Below are 19078 nucleotides of genomic sequence, written 5' to 3' on the forward strand. Positions count from 1 at the left end.
TGAATCGCACAGCATTCCAAAACGCGACGTGATATACTATATGATGAACGTCAACATGTCCAGTGTCATTATATCAAACAATGCACTTACTTGTGCGAAGGATATACATTTTATATACATTGCACTGCCTTATACAGTCTCAGCATGATGACCCTGACATTATTCACTTGAACATACAACGGCAGCAACAACATCATCGAAACCAAGGAGTTTCGACTACAACACCAACGTTGGATGTGACAGTGTGTACTATTAGCCACGACCAATCGATCCGCTTAAGCGCTGTCGTCGTCACGTCAAGAATACACGACCTAAAACACACTGATTGTTTAAAGGACTTCCCGTATAACGTTAGAGCGAGAGGACAACACGTACGGCTCCAGACGGCACCGCGTCTTCTTCCGCATCGTGCAACGCGCACAAACTCTGCACTTGCAGGCGTTCGCCGCGGACAAGGCTCAGAAAGTGCTGGCCGCCAAACGTGCTGGACGTTTGCTTGAGGTGGTCGCGGGGGGCCACGAGGGGGTGCGTGGTGAATTCGGGCGGTTTGTGCTGGTCCAACGCGTGAGCGTGGTGCATGTCTCGTTTGAGGTTCTTCACACGTTGCGATTCCCTATAAGACACACACACACATGCATGCATGACGTGGCAAGTCGTCGTGCAATACAGTAAAAGTACCGCTTCGTGTCCCAGTCTTTTGCCCGCAGCGTCGCATACTGCTTGTCCGTGAGCGCTTCCTCGAGTTGTTTCTGCTCTGCGTGTTGCTTGGCTCGTAGGTCCTCTCGCTGTTTTTGCTTGTGTCGGTGGAATTCCTAAGCAAAGACCACAAACGTCAAGGGAATAACGATGGCGGTGGGATATACAATTATATACAATTATATCTATCGATATCGATTACTTGGGTGTTCTTGAGGCGCTCGACTTTTTCCATGGCGTCGGCGCGGGTGTAGACATTTTTCGCCTGCTCGTACAGCTGTAGCTTGGACAGATTGCGCTCGGATGTTTTCAGGTCGAGCAGTGTCTTGGAGAACTTGACGATGGGCTCGTGGATGCGATCCAGGTAGTCTTCCAGCTGTCGCGTCTGGATCATGTGCGTTTTGGCCAAGTCCTCCCGGCGCCAGTCGCAGTTGCTGTCCACGTCGGCGTGCTTTTGAACCCACTTGGCATCGTGTTTAGTGCGGACGAGGGCGATGGCGTCCAGGAAGTGGTCGCCTTCGACGTCTTGTCGCCGCTAGAAGGACACGGGTCAAGTGACGATGCAGATGGATGAGAAACCTTCTCGTATGTTTGCTGGAGATGGATAAACTCCCGGCGGATGAGGCGTAGCCGGTCACGCAAGACAATCGCATGGGCGTAGCGACCTTTCGTGGTCATCTGATGCAACACGCCCATCATTTCCGTGCGGATCTTGGTGAACATGACGATCTGGTCGCGTTTGTCCACGATATCGTCGGTGCCGTAGCCAAAGATCGAGTACACGTCTGCGAGGCACTGGATTTCCAGTGTGCTTTTGCCTTCTAGTGCATCTGGTTCCAGCTGCGCAATCGCAAACCGCAAGTCATCGCAGAGCTACCACGGCAAGAGACCAAGCATGCTACCTTGTGAGGACTAGCCCGTCCTGGGAGTGTGAAATGTACATCTACCTGGACGTCGTCGCCACTAAGCTGTGCCATATCGCCCAGTTTGGTAGTGAGTTGTTCAAGTGTATCCCCACTATTTATAGACTTCCGCCAGCCGAAATATGATTGGCTGCAAATTGACCAATCAATTAATCACCTCCAAATGTCAATGAAAATGTAAACCAGCGAAGCACATGCAAATCCACGAACGTAGCCTAACTACTGCTAGTGGACGAATGCTGCTGGAATGACAGTATTGTGCGCTACGACAACGAACTCCTGTGTCCTTCGCCTACTCATGGTGTATTGCCAATCGCATCAACTGGTTACACCTGTGCTTCATATACAAAGAGTGGACACGTGGCTGGTGTTACTGCACGACGGTCGATGTGGATCTGCGCAGGGCCATGCGACTCCCATCAGGGGAGTTCCATGGCGCTCTCACCGCATGAAGCTTGGTAATGAGCATGTGGAGGAAGAGCATCATGCCAGAGGAGCATGCCACACTCACAGTCCATGCCGCCCGAAATGCGATCTTTGGTAAAGTCGTTGAACCTTCTCTCGAACGTTCCACAAATCCATTGAAGGCCACGTGGTGGGGCGAAAACCTGTTATAATGAATATATTCCACCAAAGCGATACACGTGCCATTTCATAGAAGAGGAATACTTTCCCATAGAAAACCTCAAAGGAATAAACCTGTATCAAAACATACCTTGTTGTAAAGTATACATCGGTGCTGACGTGGCGCTGGGATGGGGATAATATAAATTGTAGAGGGTTTGAGAGTCATATACAAAAGCCACCTTGCCACGTAGCAACCGCAGAGTTCCATGAAAGCATAGTTAGGCCAGTTTCGAATTTGCCAACTGAAGGAAAGATGAACTTGATGAAGACGTTCGCGTATGCCGCAGGCTTCCTGGCGGCATGCCTCATGTCCACAGCCATGGCGGATGAACCCAAGGGCCCTGTGATCGGTATCGATCTCGGTACCACCTACTCGTGCGTGGGCCACTACTCGGGCGGCAAGGTGGAAATCATTGCCAACGACCAAGGTAACCGCATCACCCCGTCGTACGTGGCGTGGGACTCGAACGACGAGCGCTTGATCGGTGACGGTGCCAAGAACCAAGCCACGATCAACCCCGAAAACACGTTGTTCGACGTGAAGCGTTTGATCGGTCGCCAATACAACGACAAGTCGGTGCAAGCGGACAAGAAGCTGTTGCCGTTTGAAATCGTCAACAAGGAAGGACGCCCGTTCATCCAAGTGGTCATCAAGGGCGAGAAGAAGCAATTCTCGGCCGAAGAAGTTTCGGCCATGATCTTGACCAAGATGAAGAACATTGCCGAAAACTACCTCGGCAAGGAAGTGCACGACGCTGTCGTGACCGTGCCCGCGTACTTTAACGATGCGCAGCGCCAAGCCACCAAGGATGCCGGTACCATTGCTGGTTTGACCGTGCAACGTATCATCAACGAACCCACGGCTGCCGCCATTGCGTACGGCATTGACAAAAAGGCCAAGGGCGAAAAGAACGTGTTGGTGTTCGATTTGGGCGGCGGTACCTTTGATGTGACGTTGTTGACCATCGACGGTGGTGTGTTTGAGGTGTTGTCGACCAACGGTGACACGCACTTGGGCGGTGAAGATTTCGATCAACGCATCATGCAATTCTTCATCAAGAAGTGGCAAAAGCAAAAGAAGATTGACATTTCCAGCGACAAGCGCGCGTTGCAGAAGCTCCGCCGTGAAGCCGAACGTGTCAAGCGCGCGTTGTCGACCCAGCCCCAAGCGCGCCTTGAAATCGAATCGCTCTTGGACGGCGAAGACTTCGACGAGACGTTGACCCGTGCGCGTTTCGAAGAATTGAACAACGACTTGTTCAAGAAGACGTTGAGCCCCGTGGAAAAGGTGATGAAGGATGCTGGCTTGAAGAAGAACGAAGTGGACGAGATTGTGCTTGTCGGCGGGTCCACGCGTATCCCCAAGATCCAGCAATTGATCAAGGACTTCTTCAACGGCAAGGAACCTTCCCGCGGCATCAACCCCGACGAAGCTGTCGCGTACGGTGCGGCTGTCCAAGGTGGTATTTTGGGCGGTGAAAACGACGCCACGACGCAAGACATTTTGTTGTTGGACGTGGCCCCGTTGTCGTTGGGAATTGAAACCGTCGGCGGTGTCATGACCAAGATCATCAACCGCAACACGGTCGTCCCCACGAAGAAGTCGCAAACGTTCTCGACGTACCAAGACAACCAACCGGCCGTGTCGATCCAAGTGTACGAAGGCGAACGCACGATGACCAAGGACAACCACATTCTCGGCAAGTTCGAATTGACCGGGATCCCGCCGGCTCCTCGCGGCGTGCCCCAGATCGAAGTGACGTTTGAAGTGGATGCCAACGGTATCTTGCAAGTGTCGGCGGAAGACAAGGGCACGGGCAAGGCCGAGAAGATCACGATCACGGCCGAAAAGGGCCGCTTGTCCCAGGAAGAGATTGACCGCATGGTGCAAGAGGCCGAGGAAAACGCGGAAGAAGACAAGAAGATCAAGGACCGCATCGACGGACGCAACTCGCTGGAAGGGTACTTATACAACTTGAAGAACAACGTCGAAGACAAGTTGGCGGACAAGATTGAAGAAGGCGACAAGGACACGCTGTTGAAGGCGGTGCAAGAAGCCATGGACTGGTTGGACGAAAACCAGGAGGCGGACAAGGAGGACTTCGACGCGCAGCAAAAGGCCGTCGAGAAGGTGGCCAACCCTATCATGTCCAAGGTCTACCAATCCACGGGCGGCGCCGGCGGCGCGGGCGGCGACGACGACGACGACGACGACGAAGACCACGACGAATTGTAGACGGAATATGATAGTTTTTCTTTTGTAATCATATTTTTTTTCAACCTATTAAAATTATAGTGTGCCAGAAATACTGGGACGTCATTGGCGGATATTCATCACATATATTGACCAATGGGCAAGCGATATCTTGGCCATCATATTACACTAAGTTGTGCAAAGTTTGAGATGGGGCGCATGTCGTTGGCGGATCTCGTGGACATGCGGGCGGCTGAGAGCACATTTCAGCGACTTTTGGATACACTTGAACATCAAGCAAAGGACATTGACGAGCTGAAGACGACTGTGGCGGCACTAGAGCGCGAGAATGTCATCCAAACGGCATGGAACAAAGATCTTCACGGCACCTTGGCGTCGTTGACGCCGCGTGTAGACGCTGTGGAAGCCGCCATTCGACTGCCCAATGTGAGAAATGCATCGCTTGGTAGCATCGTCGCCGCCAACTACAAGGAAATCGTGAGCATGCGGGAAAAGCTGCATCGGAAGGTTGAACCCGATGTGGTTGAGGAGGCGTGTCGACGAGTGGAGACGAACATGTTCAGCGCCTTTGAGAGTCTTCGCAAGGAGTGCGTCAACTTGGAGCTGTTGTCAAGGTACACGTGTGTGTATTCCATTCCTTTTGACGATCGGCTAACGTTAGTGCAGTTTGCACATGGACCAAGATGCATTGCATGCAAAAATGGCGGCCCTCGAAGGGCAAATCGACTCCAAAATGGACAAAGTAGAGCATTCAAACGCCGCTCGACTGTTGTTTGTACTCGTAATGCGTGGTTGGTGTAGATGGAAGTCACTCGTGTGGAAGCCATGGCGTCGAAATTGCATGCATTTATCCCGCGTTGCTCTGAAATCGAGCGCTCGTTGCAGCAACTGGACGAGAAACTGACGGCGTCGAGCGCGACGTGCCGCCACCATGAGCAGCTTGCAGCGCTCGAGACCGCGCAGCTTGGCCACCGCCTGGCCGACCACCGCGCCGACCTGACGACGCTGCGGACGGACACGACGGCGGCACATGATGCCATGGACGCCGTCATCCAGAAATGCCAACGTAACATCCATCTCTGCCTCTCGAAAGTGCAGGTGGCGCAAAGGTCCCACTCGGAGTTTGCAGCGTCCACACGCACGTCGGTGCATGAGCTGGCCGACGCGCTCGAAGCCCACGCCCAACGGATTCAAAACGAGGTAACACTCACTTCTATAACAATCGCTGCTTGCGACCAAAGAGAATATCAATCACATGACTGTGGCAACCGCAGCTAGGGCTCAAGGTCAACTCTTGTGACTGGCAAACCCGTGCCAACGAACTGGAGGCTGCGCTTGAAACCAAGGTAGTCGAGTTAGTCGGCTGTATCATTTGTTATGATCGCGCTGGGTTACCATGTTGGAACCACCAATCTATGTGCATTGTGCAACGTTAGGCGCCACTCCAGGCCGTGACGTCGTTGAAGAAAGACGTCGACAAGTGGGCCGACTGGGCCGGTCGATGCGACTCGCACGTGCAGCTGAGCGTGCGCTTCATCGAGTGGTTCTTTGAGCGAGGGGAAGCGTACGAGGCGAATCTGCAGCTCATGGAAGCGCAGCTCAAGCACTTGTCGCTGCGACAAGTCACACGGCAGCCCTTTGACGGCCGCGTCCGGTTTGCAGACTCATAAGGACGTAGATATATATAACTTTCGAACGAACGACCGTTACGAACCAACGACGCAATGAGTGGCCACGAGCTGGTCGAACTGCGCCATGGCGCTTGGATCTCGAGCGAGTGCTAGGTCGTGAAGTGTGAAGATGGCTCCAAGAAGGGCGTAGCCACTTAATGTGGCCAGTTGATCGGAGGGGGAGAGCTGCAGCTGGTCGGTGGTGGACGGCCTTGACAGGGTATCGTCGAACGGCACCACGGCGGTCATGACTTCGACGGATTGCAACGCTGGCCATTGTAAAACTTGGCCCAGGTCCGGCTCGGCCTCTTCCGGGATCGCTGCGGTGGGGGCGCCTTTCCCCAGTCGAAATTGCACTTCGGACGACGGCGTTCGGCCATACTATTAGTCAACAATGCAGAGTATGATACTTCTACTAGTACTACTACTTGAGGTCAAAAGCAGCAGCCCAGCGTATATACCGTGTTAGGCAAGTGTTTGTTGGCGCCGTGTTTTAGTAGCAGCAACGTGACAGGCACACTCGGAGCGAGGACTTCCCATACATAACGTTAAATCAATTATACAGATGATAACGTGGCCATGAAAAGAACAAGATCAGAGTTACCTGCTTTGTGCAGGGGAGTGTCCCCGTTGCCCTACTAACTAATGTGAAACACTATCGTCCGATGTATATAGTTGTCGAGTGTTCGTACGCTTTGGCAGTTGACATTCATACCGCAAATGCTAGTCAAGTGGGCCACGATGTTCAACCGCCCTTTCCGACACGCATGATGTAGTGCATTCCGCTGGTTGTTCTACGATCAAATACATGTTTCATCCCTCCACGGTCGATAGAATCGTAAGTTACGTCGACTTGGGTTGGCACGGCCCCTGCGTCGCAGAGCGCGATGACCGACGTGATTTGGCCAACATAGCACGCTACGACAGTCATATCGTCGTACATGGACAGACAACTACGTACCCCAATGCAATGCTGTCATGCCAAACCGCTACATACAACGGTGGAAAATCGTCATATGTGAACTATCCATGGTGAAAACACATTTGATTTCTACGTACGTCGACGGCGACGACCTTTTTTCGGTCGATTCTGATGGCTTTCGCTAGCAAGGCGACTTTGCCGTCGATGGCATTGTGCACAAAGGCGGCTACTGCGTTCACCTGACGCTCTTCGTACTTGAACTTGGATTCGATGCACCCCATGAAAAGAACGCAGCAGTACACTTTAATCGGTTACAACGCTGTCATCGGTTTCAGTGACTGGAAGTAAGTTGGATTGGAAGCTATTGATGGAATATCAGGTTGGCAAAAATTAGCCTGCCAAGCACACAAAAGCTGAAATTATGAAAAATTGTCATAATATTTCTGAAAAGTTGTGCTTTATGACATTTTTTGTGGCAGCCAGAGTGGCCCAATACTAGTACTTCGAAGTACTAGTACACTGCATTTGGTATAATAGTGTACTTATCCCTACTAACTACAGCCAACCGGAGAGAACCTCGGCATCGACCTCGGTATCGTAGGCAATGTGTTGATGTGTCCTGCTCAACGTTTCTGCCTGTTGGTTTAAACATCCGGATATATCCGGATGACGTGCCCTTTGGTTGGTGGTGTCCGAATACTATTTGACGCATCATCCGGATATCGTTTGTGAACCAACCAGTGGAACGACTGGTGCCAATGCGAGGAGTCGGTGTGCGATGGTCATTTCCCAACTGGACGTCTGAGCGCCATCTGCACAGTGGTGGCGTTCGATGTCACCTCAGTACTCGCCCCGATTCTATCTGGAACCTTCTTGAGGGACAAGCGACGAGGACAGTTGAATATCAAAGTCTCGATGTTGATCCAAAGCCTCGTGCTTTGGAACCGTTGATTGATGCGCTCTATATTCCCAATCTCGTGCTAGCTGCATTGCGGCCATAATGTAATGAGACACAACCATAGAGCAAACACACCAAAACCCCACTCTCTCCTGTATACCAGTATATCTATCATAGAAGTAGTCTACCCACATTGCCATGAACACGAGTTTTAGAACGCAAGGAGCATGTCCGACCAGGTCCTTAAGAGTAGTGTATACCATTAGCCTTTCAACATATCGGGAATGAATAAGAGGGTCGCCCTCACGTTCTCAAGCACTTTTCCTAATCTCTGGGCAACTCGCTCCCAATCTACTTGGTGCAGGTATAGTTAGTCTTCAACCACAGTGTGTGTAGTTAGTTGATCGCGCACTCTACACTCCTGTAAAAGATAGGAGCCGTCGACTCGTCATCCAGTAACTGTCTACTAGTAGTTGATATTGATATTACGCTGTAACTCAGCGGGCACTTAATGACCTCGGCCGCGTACTACTGATGGTTTTCGTCTAGCGGACGTAACTATGTCTAGTGTTGTAGTAGTGTATTATCGTTGGTTATTGTACTCCTCGGGTGTGGTCCCGTCGCAAGTCCGTGTCGACGTCCACCCGTTGAATGGCTAGGGCATGCATGCGAGCCACGAGCGCGTGTTTGTCTTCTACGAGCCCGGCCGCCGACAGCGTATGCAGCACGAGCGAGTAGATCCGTCGGATGTCGCGCATGTTGACGGTCACCGCGCGGTGCTTGTCGTCCGTCGCGGCCTTGGTCTGCACTTTGCCGTTGACGACCACACTCCGCTCAAAGGCGGCGAGGAGGTCGGACGCAAACGCCGCCACGCCCGGCTCATGCCCGTGCCTCGCCACCACGAGCATGGCTTTGACCACGAGCTGCGAGTTGGGGACATACCCGGCATCGACCATCATGACCAGCACTTCCGACGCGATATCAAAGCGGCGATGGCCGACCAGCACTTCGAGCGCATGGCGGTACGACGCGCCGCACGCCCGCGGGCCCCGCAGCAGCGCCAGCATGTCGTCGATGTGGCCAGCTTGAGCCGTGGCGCGCACCACGGACGCCTCCATGAGGCTGAGCATCTTGCCCTGGGGATACCGCGCCGCCGCCTCGTCAAACAACTCGCGCGTTTCGGCCAAGTTGTGGCCCTGCACCGCCAATACCTGCAGCAGTTTCTGGTACGTGAGCTCGGGGAACGTGTACTTCTTTGGGTCGGCCTTCGCCTGGCGGTACAACTCGATCAAGGGCCCTCGCTGCTTGCCGTAAAACAGCACGTTTGCCAACGCATCCACCATGCCCCGATCAGGCTGGAACGTCGGCTGGTGGGTTTGAATCGTCCTATGGATAGTAGTACGTACGTACATGTATGTAGTCAATCATATATTGATGGTAGTAACGTTATTATACAAGCAACATCATCGCATATCTAGTACATCATCGCATATCTAGTACACACCGTCGAGACCAACTAAACCACAATATATATATACTACATATTGTCGAATCGATTATTCGAAATTGGAGTGGAATCACCAAATCGGCAGACGATCAAAGATCGACCAATCAAAACCCAACACACGAATCAAGTGGCCAATCAAATCCACTTCTCGACCACGTCAACAGCGAATTAGTGTGTGACTGAAATTAGTGTGACGATCGGACGATTTTACATACAAAAGTCAGTGCAAAGAATCGATCGATAGGATAGTTTGGCTGCGAATCAGCACAATAGTCAGCCAAATTCCAGCAACATACTCTCCATTTCATATTTATGCTCACACTACAGTAACCCCCATCCATGTACATCACCACCAGTACACATACACATATATATATTCGCTTCATCATCAATCAAGAGAGGGGATCAAAGTACTCGACGTACTGCAAACACGAGACGATGGCGGCGGCAAACGAGTCGAGGAGGTCGCTCCGGTTCTTGTCTGTGACACCGTTCAGTCCATGGAACGAGTACCGCACTGGGTCGAACCACATGGACTTGAACACGGTCGGGTACACTTCGTGTCCGTATGCCACGACCATGGCGTGCACGACCTGCAACATGGCGTCGTACTGGCGCATCTTGGCGCAGACGCGGACGACGTCATGGAAGGCCTCGGTGCGCACGACCTTGGTGGTACGCATGGCGAGCTGCGGCGGGTTGGTGGCGTCGGCGCGGAGGCTGCCAAGGAAGAGATCAACCGCGGCCTCCCACTCGCCCAGCTGCATGACCACGGGGTACAGCATCTTGGGGTGAAAGATGGTCAGGCCCTGGACCTTGGACGCTTTGTACACGGCAAACGCGCGGTCGACGTCTACGATGACCTGCTTGCCGTCATCGGCGCGGACTTCGCGGCGGCAAAAGTGTTTGAGCAAAAACATGATGCCGCCCAGCGTAGGTACGGGCCACTGCGCCGTCTGCATGGACTTGACGATCGCGTCTACCTTGTCCAGCTGGTTGGCGGCCACATACGCTTCGAGCACGTGCGCGATGTTCTGCGGCGTCGGGTTCTCGGCTAGGATGGCATCACCGACACGCGCAGCTTTGACCCATAGCTTCTTGTCCAGGTTGCGACGGATATCGCTGTTCAATTTGGACTTGGGGCTACACATGTTTTTATATATATATAATATATACACACAATGGGGATCAATTAATAATTCATTCTTCTCTGTGGTAAATAATCATATAGTTGATTACCCTACACCTCTATTAAAACCTGTCGATGGAGTGACCTTCTCCATCGACAGGTTTCAGTACGAACACTCGATCCAACGTTTGACGATATATATATATATATATATATATATTTATATATATATTGTCAAGTCGGTTCGTAATTGGAGTCGCCAGTAGAATCGAATAGACTTGGCAAATCGATTTGAGAATGAACTAGCCAATCAAAATCCATTCTACCCCCCCCTTACATAGTTCAGCCAATCAATACGATTTCTAAAAAATATCCGTTGCAGATTGAACTCACTGTACTATAGTGAATACAAGATATATTGCCACGTTTATTCAAAAACCTTTCACTTTTGGACTGAATAGTCGATATACATCCAATCCAAACCCACAACACTATTCAAGTGGCCAATTAAATTCACGCTTCGACGAATTCAACATCGAAATAGTGTTAAATGAAATTAGTGTGACACAAGATGCGTTTTACGTACAAAAATCGATCGATAGATAGCACAAAAGTCCAAATTTTGGGTAAAAGGACAATATAACCTCAAAGCAGTAAGTATCAATACACTAGAGTAGAGGCAAAGTGAACCAACTGTACGTACAGGTGCTTGCTGTGCAAGTAGATGCGATCTAGGGTTTTGGTCTTCACAAGGTAGTTGGACTTGGCATTGGCAGGGACCCCCGCGGCAGCCATTTCATCCAAGATGCCTTGCATTTCATCGCATCGATCCAAGAGGATGAGTGCTTCGAGGATGATGTTGTACTCGGGCGTGTCCAGCGTCAGGTCGAACAGCTTGCGGTTGTGCAAAATGTCGGCCGCTTCCTTCTTGCATCTACCGTCCATCTCGTCGATCAGCTCTTTGATCAATTAGGAGCGAATGCAACATGTCACACACTCATTGCGCACGGCAATCTCGAGGACGGTCTTGAACGTCGCGGCCACCAGGTCCATCGTGGACTCGCCGTAGAACTTGAACGCTAGCTGCGGCAGGCCAGCCATACCAAGGGACACGAGCGTGCGGTTGAGTGCCGGCACCGTCCAGATGCCCACGTTCGGGTCCAAATCAGCAAAGATATCTATGTTAGTTAACGTTAGTTAGTGTCTGTAAACGAGTAACGACGACGACGAACGAGTGTGGGAACACAATGGAAAAATATGGACATGGACAAAAGAAAGTTCACATCCATAGCCGACGAACGACGGCATCGCACGCCATCCACAGGATGACCGTGGCTTGCATATATATATATATATATATATTGTCAAGTCGATTCGACATTGGAGTTTGGAGTGCTCAAATCGAATGAGCAGCACCAAATCGGCAGAAATCGATCAACCAATCAAAATCCAGATCACTAATCAAGTAGCCAATCAAATCCACTCTTCGACCAATACAACATCGAATTAGTGCGGCACTGGATGAATTTTACATACAAAAGGCAAAGAATCGATCAATTGATTTGGCAAAGAATCAGGACAAAAGTCCAAATATTAGGTCAAAGGACTATATATATATATAGATAGATATACGAACCCAAGATGCCGTCCTTGTCGCCCTTTTTGGCCAAGTTGAACAGCAGCCTCGACACAGTTTCATTGGGGATCATGTACCCTTCGTGCTTCATTTCCGCGAGCAGCGCCTTGATCTTGTCCAGGTTGTTCTGCTCAATGGACGCCGTGAGCACCCAAATGTAAAAGATGGGCTGCGGATGGGGATGGGCGATCTTCTCGGCGTCAAAGATGGCCTGCATCTCGTCAAACTTGCGGAGGCGGAGAAACGACACGCGCGACTCCATGAAGTGCCGCGCCTTGAGCTCCTTGGGGAAGACCTTGTGCATGGCCATGACGGTCTCGACGAGAACCGAGTCCGCATCCAGAGCGCGTCCAGCGTTGAAGAACGTCTTGAGCTCCGTCGCGCTCGGGTACGGATTGTGCGCGCAAAAGTCCTTCCACGTGAACTTCAAGCGCTTGGCCGCGGCGAAGAACGCTGGTTTCCCTCGACTGTGAATGAGTTCGTCCATGGTCGTTAAACCGAGTTTCTTCACCTCCGAGAACGACAACAGCTCGACGTGATCGTCGTTGGTATGATGCGACGCAAATGCACGGACGCCATGGGTTGTTTTGCCGAGCCACGACGACAACACGTGTTGCTGTGGAGGACCCACAGGACGGTGCACCAAGGCAGCAATGCCTCTCAAGGTGACGACATGCCTGGACGAAGCCGCGGACAGCGCGGTCGGCCGCCGAAGCACTGCTTGTGACGCTCGGATGGCGGCAAGGCGATGCATCCTCTCGCTTTGTCCAATTGAGTGGTTGTCAATTCAAGGCTGCCTTTCATTGGTTGAATTTGACCCAATCACAGATCAATTTTCCCTTCAATCTCTACATTATCCTGCGGTCAAAATGATCATTGTGAAGAGAAGGAAGACGCGAGGATGGCGGATGCGATGTGTGCACAAGCCAAAGCTGTCGTAACGTATATAAGACTATGATGTCTCTATTCACCTATAACCTAGTAATCACTGTTGTCGTAGTTGCGACGACGGTCGTTGCGGCCTTCGTCACGACCACCTCGCTTGGCGCGGCCGCCATACCCGCGTTCGCCGCTGGAGCGGTTGTGGTGGCGTTCACGGCGGTCGTTGCCGTCGTTGTTGTACGAGGGGCGGCGCTCTTCGCGTTCACGGACAAACGTGACGCGGATGTTTTGGCCTTCGACGTCGGCGCCGGACAGCTTGATCGCGTTGTCCACCGAGTCGGTGTGCGCAAAGTTCACGTAACCAAATCCTCGGGGCTCACCAGTTTCACGGTCCACAGCGATGTGGATGCGTTCGATTTCGCCACAGTCTTCGAACAGGTCTTGCAACATGCCGCTGTTCACTTCTTCGGACAAGTTGGCCACGAACACGGCCTTGCAGCCTTCGGGCTTGTGAGTCGCATGAGGGGTGCGCTTGGCGCGCAGGGAGTACTCGACGTTGATGCGGCGACCGAACGCTTCGGCGCCGGACACGTCCAACGCCTTGTCGCAGCTGGTGGGGTCCACGAACTCAACGAACCCGTAGCCCAACGGGCGGCCGGTTTCGCGGTCCTTGGGGAAGTGCACGCTGGAAATTTCACCGCAATGTTCAAACATGGAGCGGATGCTTTCTTCGTTCAGGTCGTAAGGGATGTTGGAGAATCGCACGGCCGAGCAGTCCACGGGACGTTCGGTGGTCTTGACCACGCGGGGAAGTGCGTACGACACCTTAATGTAGCGAGAGCCGCAGGATTCGCCGTCGAGTTCGAGGGCGGCCTTGGCTTCCGCCGGTTCGGCGTATTCTACAAACGCCGTGCCTTGGAAGCGGCCGTCGCGGCGCTTGGTCATGGTGATACGGGTGATTTCACCATACTTTTCAAACAAGTCGCGAATGTCGGATTCTTCGGTCTCGAAGGGCAAGCCGCCGATCCAGACCGTCGACACAGGGGCCGCCTCGGTCGAGAAAAAGCGAGCCATCGACATCGTGGGCATGGTGAAGGCGGCGGGAAGGACGAAGCGAGGTGCAAACGATGCCACGGACTTGACAATCGCATTTGCTGAGAGGGCCGAGGTCGCGGCGGCGACGGTGGCCTTGGGGAACGCTTGACGCGTCAAGCGGAGAGTTGCTACACGGAACATCCTTGTCAAATGGAAGATTGACTCCTTCGCCTCCACCACTGCATTTGGTTGGTTGGGCAAACCTCTTTGATCAAATGTTTTGAATTATTGTGTCTCAAAGGGTTTAACCGGATAAATTTTTGGCACATTCAAAGAAACCACGGACACTTCATTTTTCGGTGCAGCCGACAGCTCGCATTTTCAGAATGCGCTCTCACTACTAGTAACGTTAGTCTCTATCAAGCCGAGCTGGGCTTGTTGTGTTAATCGCTGGCATATTCGTGTAACCAAGTTAATAAAGTTACCGGTAACTACAGTAACTTACTGTTAACCCCAACTCGGATGTCGCAATGGGCCATCTGGTTACTCGCTGACGGTGCGATGCCATTGGTCCATTCAGTCGCATCATCGTTGTCAGATTCACTTCATGCTGCGGCGATCCGTCTTCAGTGGTAGTGGGCGATGGCGGATTCCTCGAAGGTATAGCATCGATGCGTTCCTTGAATTTGAGCGTGAAATGGCTAAAAAGAAGCGCGCGGCAAGTCCACCGCAAGTACGTCGTCGTCGTCGAGTATGTCCCAATTTGATTGACAAGACTGTTGGTGTAGCCGCCGGCCGCTCGACGTCTGGTGCCTCCAACAAAGCCTCTGGACAGCGAATGCTGCAATCTGAACTGCCCCAATTGCGTGCTGCTCGTGTACAATGTACGACATGCATGCACCATGTCTGATCATCACGACATGTCTTGGAGCGACAGGAACAATTGCTCGAGTACGAAGACAGCGTTCGATGGGAAGCTCTGGCCACGTCATCGACAGATGCCTTTATCAAGCAATTCCAAGCCACGACACCACCCCCACCACCCGATGTGACGCTTACGTGGGCGTCCCCGGCTCAAGCGTTGCACCTACACGAGCAGAGTGGCATCTCGTCGTCGACGCCCGTGCCGCCACGTGGAGTGCATCCCCATCCCGTGATTGTGCACCAAGTGCTAAGCGAAACGTCATCTCGATCCGTGCATCACATTGAGCTCGACATTGCACCTCAAACTACGTACGACACGGCTGGCAACTGCAATGTGCACTTGCCAAATGCAAACTCGGTCGTCACCCGGTGTTTGAAAAGGCTGTCGAATCGCCCCACGACCACCAGTTTGGTCCAAGTCCTTCCTGGCCACTCCAAAACATACTTACCCTCGAACGAATGGCTGTCGCTGACGTCGCTTTTCACGTGGTACGTTGACTTATCATCCACGCCAACCCCCCGCCTCCTTCGACACTTGAGTGGGTACGCCACCGCCGCGCCCGACCAGACAAAGTTGGCGCAATGGGCCACAGACATACCTCGAACTTTGTCCTTGGTCGATGTGCTCGAAGCGTGTCCGTCTGTCGCGCTCTCTGTGGAAGCCTTACTCAGTCTCGCGCCGCCACTCGTCGTCCGCAGCTACACGATTGCATCGTCGCCCAAGACCAACCACACGTCCGTCGCGCTGACCGTCGCGGCCAAGCCGCCTCCTCTGGACGGACGCTGCTCGACCCACTTGGCGTCCACGACGCCGTTTAGTAGCACCGTCTTTGCGTCGCTGGCCCCTTCAGCCTTTAGCCAGCACTGGGGCGCGCATTATCCACCGACAGTGTCACTGCTGTGGATAGGCGCGGGCACGGGCGTCGCGCCCTTTCGCGGCCTCATCCAAGAGCTGGCCCTCGTAAAGAACCGACCGAAAGTGGCGCTGTACGTGGGCTGCCGGGAACCAAGTTCGGACGAGTTGTACCAGTGTGAAATGCAAACTGCACTTGCAACACAAGTCCTGTCGGCTTACGTTCCCGTGTACTCCAACCACCCTCCGACCTCCCACGTACGTCATCTCAGTGTAATCTCATCCCGACGCTGTATATTCATGTACTCAACCATAGACTCAAGATGGCCCTTGGCATGTCGGGGCCAAACTCAAACAAGACGCTGCGACAGTGTGCCAGTACCTCGAGCATGGGACAGTGTATGTATGTGGGTCGCTGGCTATGGGTCGAGATGTCAAACTGGCGCTGGTGAATTGCTTGGAGAGCCATCGCGGATGGTCAGTCGACCAAGCCAAGGCATATGTGACATCGCTTCAACTCAACGGGCGGTATGTGGCCGAAGTGTGGTGACCACAGTTTCGTAGTAAGTAGTACTAGTAATACTAGATTAAACCACCAAACTGGTAATCCCATCGACGACGCGTGGCTCGCAGAGATCTTCGTTGTTTTGGCTCGAAACGCTAGATTAAGCAAGCAAGTAGCGAGTAGTCGGGTCTTCTTGGCGATGTCGAAGCTCCCGCATCATGACCACGGTCATGGATACACACCCACTAAACATGACGGCCGACGCCACCCAATGCAGTCCGTGCGGCTTCCACCGCCGGTCCGTGGGCACCGCCGACATGGAAGTCGTCGGCACGGCACACGGCCGCCACTCGCGGGCGAACGCAAACGTGTCGTTGAAGACCGTCCACTCACACAAGTCTACTTGGCCGTTTTCAACGTCATCTGCGACAAAGTACGACACGTACAATCCGAGCAGAACGGAAGCAAGAGCGGCTGGCCGTTGTAGACTGCGCGCACCGCATATGCCGCCGATGCGTCGTTGGTCGGATGTTTGCTTTCCTAAGCAATGGTAGTTGGTGTATATAGATAGTACTGTATTCCATGAAGGTTAGGTGGAGGTAGTGCTCCTGTTAATATATATATATAATAAATATAAAAACAACGTCGTCCGCCAATATATATATATATATATACATCGTTTCGAAGGGTGACAGTTGGGACGACCTTGTACAGCTCCAGCACAAGAGTTCCGGCGTACGTCGTCCACGCGCCATCCCATCGATCGCCCAGAAGCAATGCCATCATTGGCATGATGGTCGAGTCGTGACCTAATATTACCACGTCACAGATCCAGAATGTAGGTAACATAAAGCGAGTTGTTTGAGACTGTGTTTGTTACCGATCGTAATCGACAGTTTGGGGGCGTGCTCGGGGTCGGCGATGATCTTGTCGATGCGCTGGAGGACGTCTGCCCACATGTGGTGCATGTCCACCTTGGCGTACCGTCCGCCTTGAAATGTCAGCACGAGCTTCTTCCGCGCTTGCACATGTTGGATGAGTCCGTCAAACAACTCTTGGGTCATGCCAGGAGGTAGCGCCAAGTCGTTGCATCTGGAATATATATATATATATATATTGTTGATATGATATATATATATATGGTACACAGCCCAACCTGGCAATCATGAGGCATTCCAAGCACGTGTCCCACGAAAACGTGCCGTTAACCACGCGCTCAAACTCGGCCTGGAGCGGCGCCACGTCACGGCTAAGGGCGGCCCACTCGGGGGTTGCCTGTACTTGGCCCAAGATCTACCAATCACATTTGGCCATGTCAATCTCGAACCACATGGGGAGTTGGCACGGACAAACGGCAAGGCGGGGCACGAGTTGTCGCTTTTGTGGTCAATGTAATCGGTCGCGCCGTCCGCCGTCATCCACGTGAGCATGTGCTCCGTATCTGAATCGTCTGTGACATCGTACGGGAAGAGCCCGTCCACCAGCGCCTATAGCCATGACTTGTTATATGATGAATTCAGTATCGTTAGTTGGTGTTAACGCTGTGTACTTGGCCAGAGCCCAACGTGCGCTCTTGGTCGTCACTACGCCAGCAATGATGCACCACCGTGAGCTTGCTGGGATTCTATATATGTTTTAAACCAACCTGCGGAGGTAGATCTCGTGCTTGTGAAGAGTCTACAAACGTCGGAGACAAAATGAACCGAGGCCATAGAGCATGGGGCTACTAGTACGTACGTTCAAGTTGCTCGAGTTGAAAAGCTTCAGCGGACCCTCTCCAATGTACGCTTTGCGTAGCAATCTACAAGATACACAATCGGCATTGGAATGTGGAACCAGATCGTATCAAGACTGTACTCGCCAACGCGGCGGTGCTGTTCGCGACCCAACGGGAGCAAGCCGCCAACGGCGCACGTGCCGGACAAGACGTTTCCACCGTCCATGTACTGCTTCTTGTACAGTCGCCCAAACCCTCGATTGTTGGCATCATTGGCCATAATGTCTCCAGACTAGATACAGTCAGGTATGAGGTGAGACAACAAAAGATGAGCATACTGTACGACCTACCCAAACGGAGCTCGTCGAGCAGTTCCACACGGCATTCACTGGACTTGGGGCCGTTTCCCAGCAAAACACGCGGGAGTACGGCGCGCGGGCACCATGCCGCGCAATGACTTGGGCTTGGACGAGCTCCATGGGTCGATTACTGGTCAGTGGCGGGATTGCGACCTTGTCCATCGTGTCCGTCGCCATGCAGTAGTTTGGAAGGTCCCATTCGTCGTAGGTAGACGCAAGTGCCAGCGGAGCCAGCAGCGCCGCCACAACCTTTTTCATCGTGTGATAATGGAAACTGCGCGCAGAACACGATTTTACAGTACGACCCCTCCTTCAAGATACCATGGCAAACCCGTGACAATGAATACAATCCCCATATGACGTGGAGCGTGGAGGTGCGTTTGTATTATATGATAAAGGTTCTGCAGCAAAGCGTCAATCAAATCAGCTTCCACTTACTGTCAGTGTATTGATATGATCTATTTTGCGTGCTTCGCACATCGTTTGGTAGTAAAAGATCGTAGCCGAGCAATGTTAACATGCCGCTAGAATGTCGTCAAGCAAGGAACCATCACCCCATGAAGTACGATGATTGTACACG

General features: G+C 52.5%; 8 protein-coding genes across 10 annotated transcripts; 2 read left to right on the top strand and 6 right to left on the bottom strand.

Annotated features, from left to right (window-relative positions):
* Nucleotides 1–230: 230 nt before the first annotated feature.
* On the bottom strand, nucleotides 231–1687 carry H257_17474 (hypothetical protein). The gene is made up of 6 exons (XM_009846278.1): nucleotides 1644–1687; nucleotides 1276–1569; nucleotides 899–1231; nucleotides 679–812; nucleotides 376–613; nucleotides 231–311 (listed from the first exon to the last, which is right to left on the bottom strand). Exons 1-6 carry the CDS (start codon nucleotides 1671–1673, stop codon nucleotides 297–299), a joined length of 1044 nt encoding a protein of 347 aa, XP_009844580.1. The 5' UTR covers nucleotides 1674–1687; the 3' UTR covers nucleotides 231–296.
* A 972-nt stretch (nucleotides 1688–2659) lies between these two features.
* H257_17475 (hypothetical protein) lies at nucleotides 2660–4536 on the bottom strand. Its single transcript, XM_009846279.1, has one exon. The coding sequence runs from the start codon at nucleotides 4392–4394 to the stop codon at nucleotides 3279–3281; it is 1116 nt and encodes a 371-aa protein (XP_009844581.1). The 5' UTR covers nucleotides 4395–4536; the 3' UTR covers nucleotides 2660–3278.
* A 114-nt stretch (nucleotides 4537–4650) lies between these two features.
* On the top strand, nucleotides 4651–6513 carry H257_17476 (hypothetical protein; the record flags this gene model as incomplete). The annotated part of the gene is made up of 5 exons (XM_009846280.1): nucleotides 4651–5075; nucleotides 5128–5203; nucleotides 5263–5661; nucleotides 5736–5807; nucleotides 5898–6513. The coding sequence occupies 5 exons, from the start codon at nucleotides 4651–4653 to the stop codon at nucleotides 6129–6131; spliced, it is 1206 nt and encodes a 401-aa protein (XP_009844582.1). The 3' UTR covers nucleotides 6132–6513.
* On the bottom strand, nucleotides 6168–7334 carry H257_17477 (hypothetical protein; the record flags this gene model as incomplete). Its single annotated transcript, XM_009846281.1, has 7 exons — nucleotides 6168–6512; nucleotides 6593–6663; nucleotides 6736–6766; nucleotides 6824–6925; nucleotides 6979–7049; nucleotides 7093–7120; nucleotides 7191–7334. The coding sequence occupies 7 exons, from the start codon at nucleotides 7332–7334 to the stop codon at nucleotides 6168–6170; spliced, it is 792 nt and encodes a 263-aa protein (XP_009844583.1).
* Nucleotides 7335–8510: 1176 nt separating this feature from the next.
* Nucleotides 8511–12985, bottom strand: H257_17478. 2 transcript variants are annotated; one of them, XM_009846283.1, is made up of 5 exons: nucleotides 12224–12985; nucleotides 11585–11765; nucleotides 11291–11521; nucleotides 9882–10601; nucleotides 8511–9337 (listed from the first exon to the last, which is right to left on the bottom strand). In XM_009846283.1, exons 1-5 carry the CDS (start codon nucleotides 12975–12977, stop codon nucleotides 8545–8547), a joined length of 2679 nt encoding a protein of 892 aa, XP_009844585.1. In that variant the 5' UTR covers nucleotides 12978–12985; the 3' UTR covers nucleotides 8511–8544. The 2 variants fall into 2 exon arrangements, with proteins under 2 accessions (XP_009844585.1, XP_009844584.1); XM_009846282.1 differs by lacking the exon at nucleotides 8511–9337 and having other exon boundaries at nucleotides 9659–10601.
* Nucleotides 12986–13139: 154 nt separating this feature from the next.
* Nucleotides 13140–14346, bottom strand: H257_17479 (hypothetical protein). Its single transcript, XM_009846284.1, has one exon. The coding sequence runs from the start codon at nucleotides 14339–14341 to the stop codon at nucleotides 13202–13204; it is 1140 nt and encodes a 379-aa protein (XP_009844586.1). The 5' UTR covers nucleotides 14342–14346; the 3' UTR covers nucleotides 13140–13201.
* A 381-nt stretch (nucleotides 14347–14727) lies between these two features.
* On the top strand, nucleotides 14728–16888 carry H257_17480 (hypothetical protein). Its single transcript, XM_009846285.1, has 4 exons — nucleotides 14728–14873; nucleotides 14929–15024; nucleotides 15078–16175; nucleotides 16234–16888. The coding sequence occupies exons 1-4, from the start codon at nucleotides 14748–14750 to the stop codon at nucleotides 16465–16467; spliced, it is 1554 nt and encodes a 517-aa protein (XP_009844587.1). The 5' UTR covers nucleotides 14728–14747; the 3' UTR covers nucleotides 16468–16888.
* On the bottom strand, nucleotides 16340–18781 carry H257_17481. 2 transcript variants are annotated; one of them, XM_009846286.1, is made up of 11 exons: nucleotides 18490–18781; nucleotides 18280–18431; nucleotides 18160–18223; nucleotides 18068–18099; nucleotides 17972–18005; nucleotides 17772–17909; nucleotides 17579–17715; nucleotides 17303–17514; nucleotides 17128–17231; nucleotides 16869–16962; nucleotides 16340–16821 (listed from the first exon to the last, which is right to left on the bottom strand). In XM_009846286.1, the coding sequence occupies exons 1-11, from the start codon at nucleotides 18754–18756 to the stop codon at nucleotides 16583–16585; spliced, it is 1473 nt and encodes a 490-aa protein (XP_009844588.1). In that variant the 5' UTR covers nucleotides 18757–18781; the 3' UTR covers nucleotides 16340–16582. The 2 variants fall into 2 exon arrangements, with proteins under 2 accessions (XP_009844588.1, XP_009844589.1); XM_009846287.1 differs by having other exon boundaries at nucleotides 17098–17231.
* Nucleotides 18782–19078: the final 297 nt, after the last annotated feature.

Source organism: Aphanomyces astaci (assembly GCF_000520075.1).
Source record: "Aphanomyces astaci strain APO3 unplaced genomic scaffold supercont1.108, whole genome shotgun sequence".
NCBI lineage: Eukaryota > Oomycota > Saprolegniomycetes > Saprolegniales > Verrucalvaceae > Aphanomyces > Aphanomyces astaci.

Excerpts from the sequence above, each read along its gene's own strand:
- H257_17474 (XM_009846278.1), bottom strand. The coding sequence starts at position 1,673 with ATGGCACAGCTTAGTGGCGACGACGTCCAG. Across the intron at positions 1,570-1,643 it reads TTAGTGGCGACGACGTCCAG|CTCTGCGATGACTTGCGGTT; the intron begins GTAGATGTACAT and ends TTGCCGTGGTAG. Across the intron at positions 1,232-1,275 it reads TCCAGCAAACATACGAGAAG|CGGCGACAAGACGTCGAAGG; the intron begins GTTTCTCATCCA and ends GTGTCCTTCTAG.
- H257_17475 (XM_009846279.1), bottom strand. The coding sequence starts at position 4,394 with ATGATAGGGTTGGCCACCTTCTCGACGGCCTTTTGCTGCGCGTCGAAG.
- H257_17478 (XM_009846283.1), bottom strand. The coding sequence starts at position 12,977 with ATGCATCGCCTTGCCGCCATCCGAGCGTCACAAGCAGTGCTTCGGCGG. Across the intron at positions 11,766-12,223 it reads CGACAAGGACGGCATCTTGG|ATATCTTTGCTGATTTGGAC; the intron begins GTTCGTATATCT and ends TAACTAACATAG. Across the intron at positions 10,602-11,290 it reads TACTTGCACAGCAAGCACCT|CCCCAAGTCCAAATTGAACA; the intron begins GTACGTACAGTT and ends AAACATGTGTAG.
- H257_17479 (XM_009846284.1), bottom strand. The coding sequence starts at position 14,341 with ATGTTCCGTGTAGCAACTCTCCGCTTGACGCGTCAAGCGTTCCCCAAG.
- H257_17480 (XM_009846285.1), top strand. The coding sequence starts at position 14,748 with ATGCTGCGGCGATCCGTCTTCAGTGGTAGTGGGCGATGGCGGATTCCT. Across the intron at positions 15,025-15,077 it reads GCGTGCTGCTCGTGTACAAT|GAACAATTGCTCGAGTACGA; the intron begins GTACGACATGCA and ends TTGGAGCGACAG. Across the intron at positions 16,176-16,233 it reads ACCACCCTCCGACCTCCCAC|ACTCAAGATGGCCCTTGGCA; the intron begins GTACGTCATCTC and ends ACTCAACCATAG.
- H257_17481 (XM_009846287.1), bottom strand. The coding sequence starts at position 18,756 with ATGAAAAAGGTTGTGGCGGCGCTGCTGGCTCCGCTGGCACTTGCGTCT. Across the intron at positions 17,716-17,771 it reads CGTGCCCCGCCTTGCCGTTT|ATCTTGGGCCAAGTACAGGC; the intron begins GTCCGTGCCAAC and ends TGTGATTGGTAG. Across the intron at positions 17,232-17,302 it reads CAAACTGTCGATTACGATCG|GTCACGACTCGACCATCATG; the intron begins GTAACAAACACA and ends TGGTAATATTAG.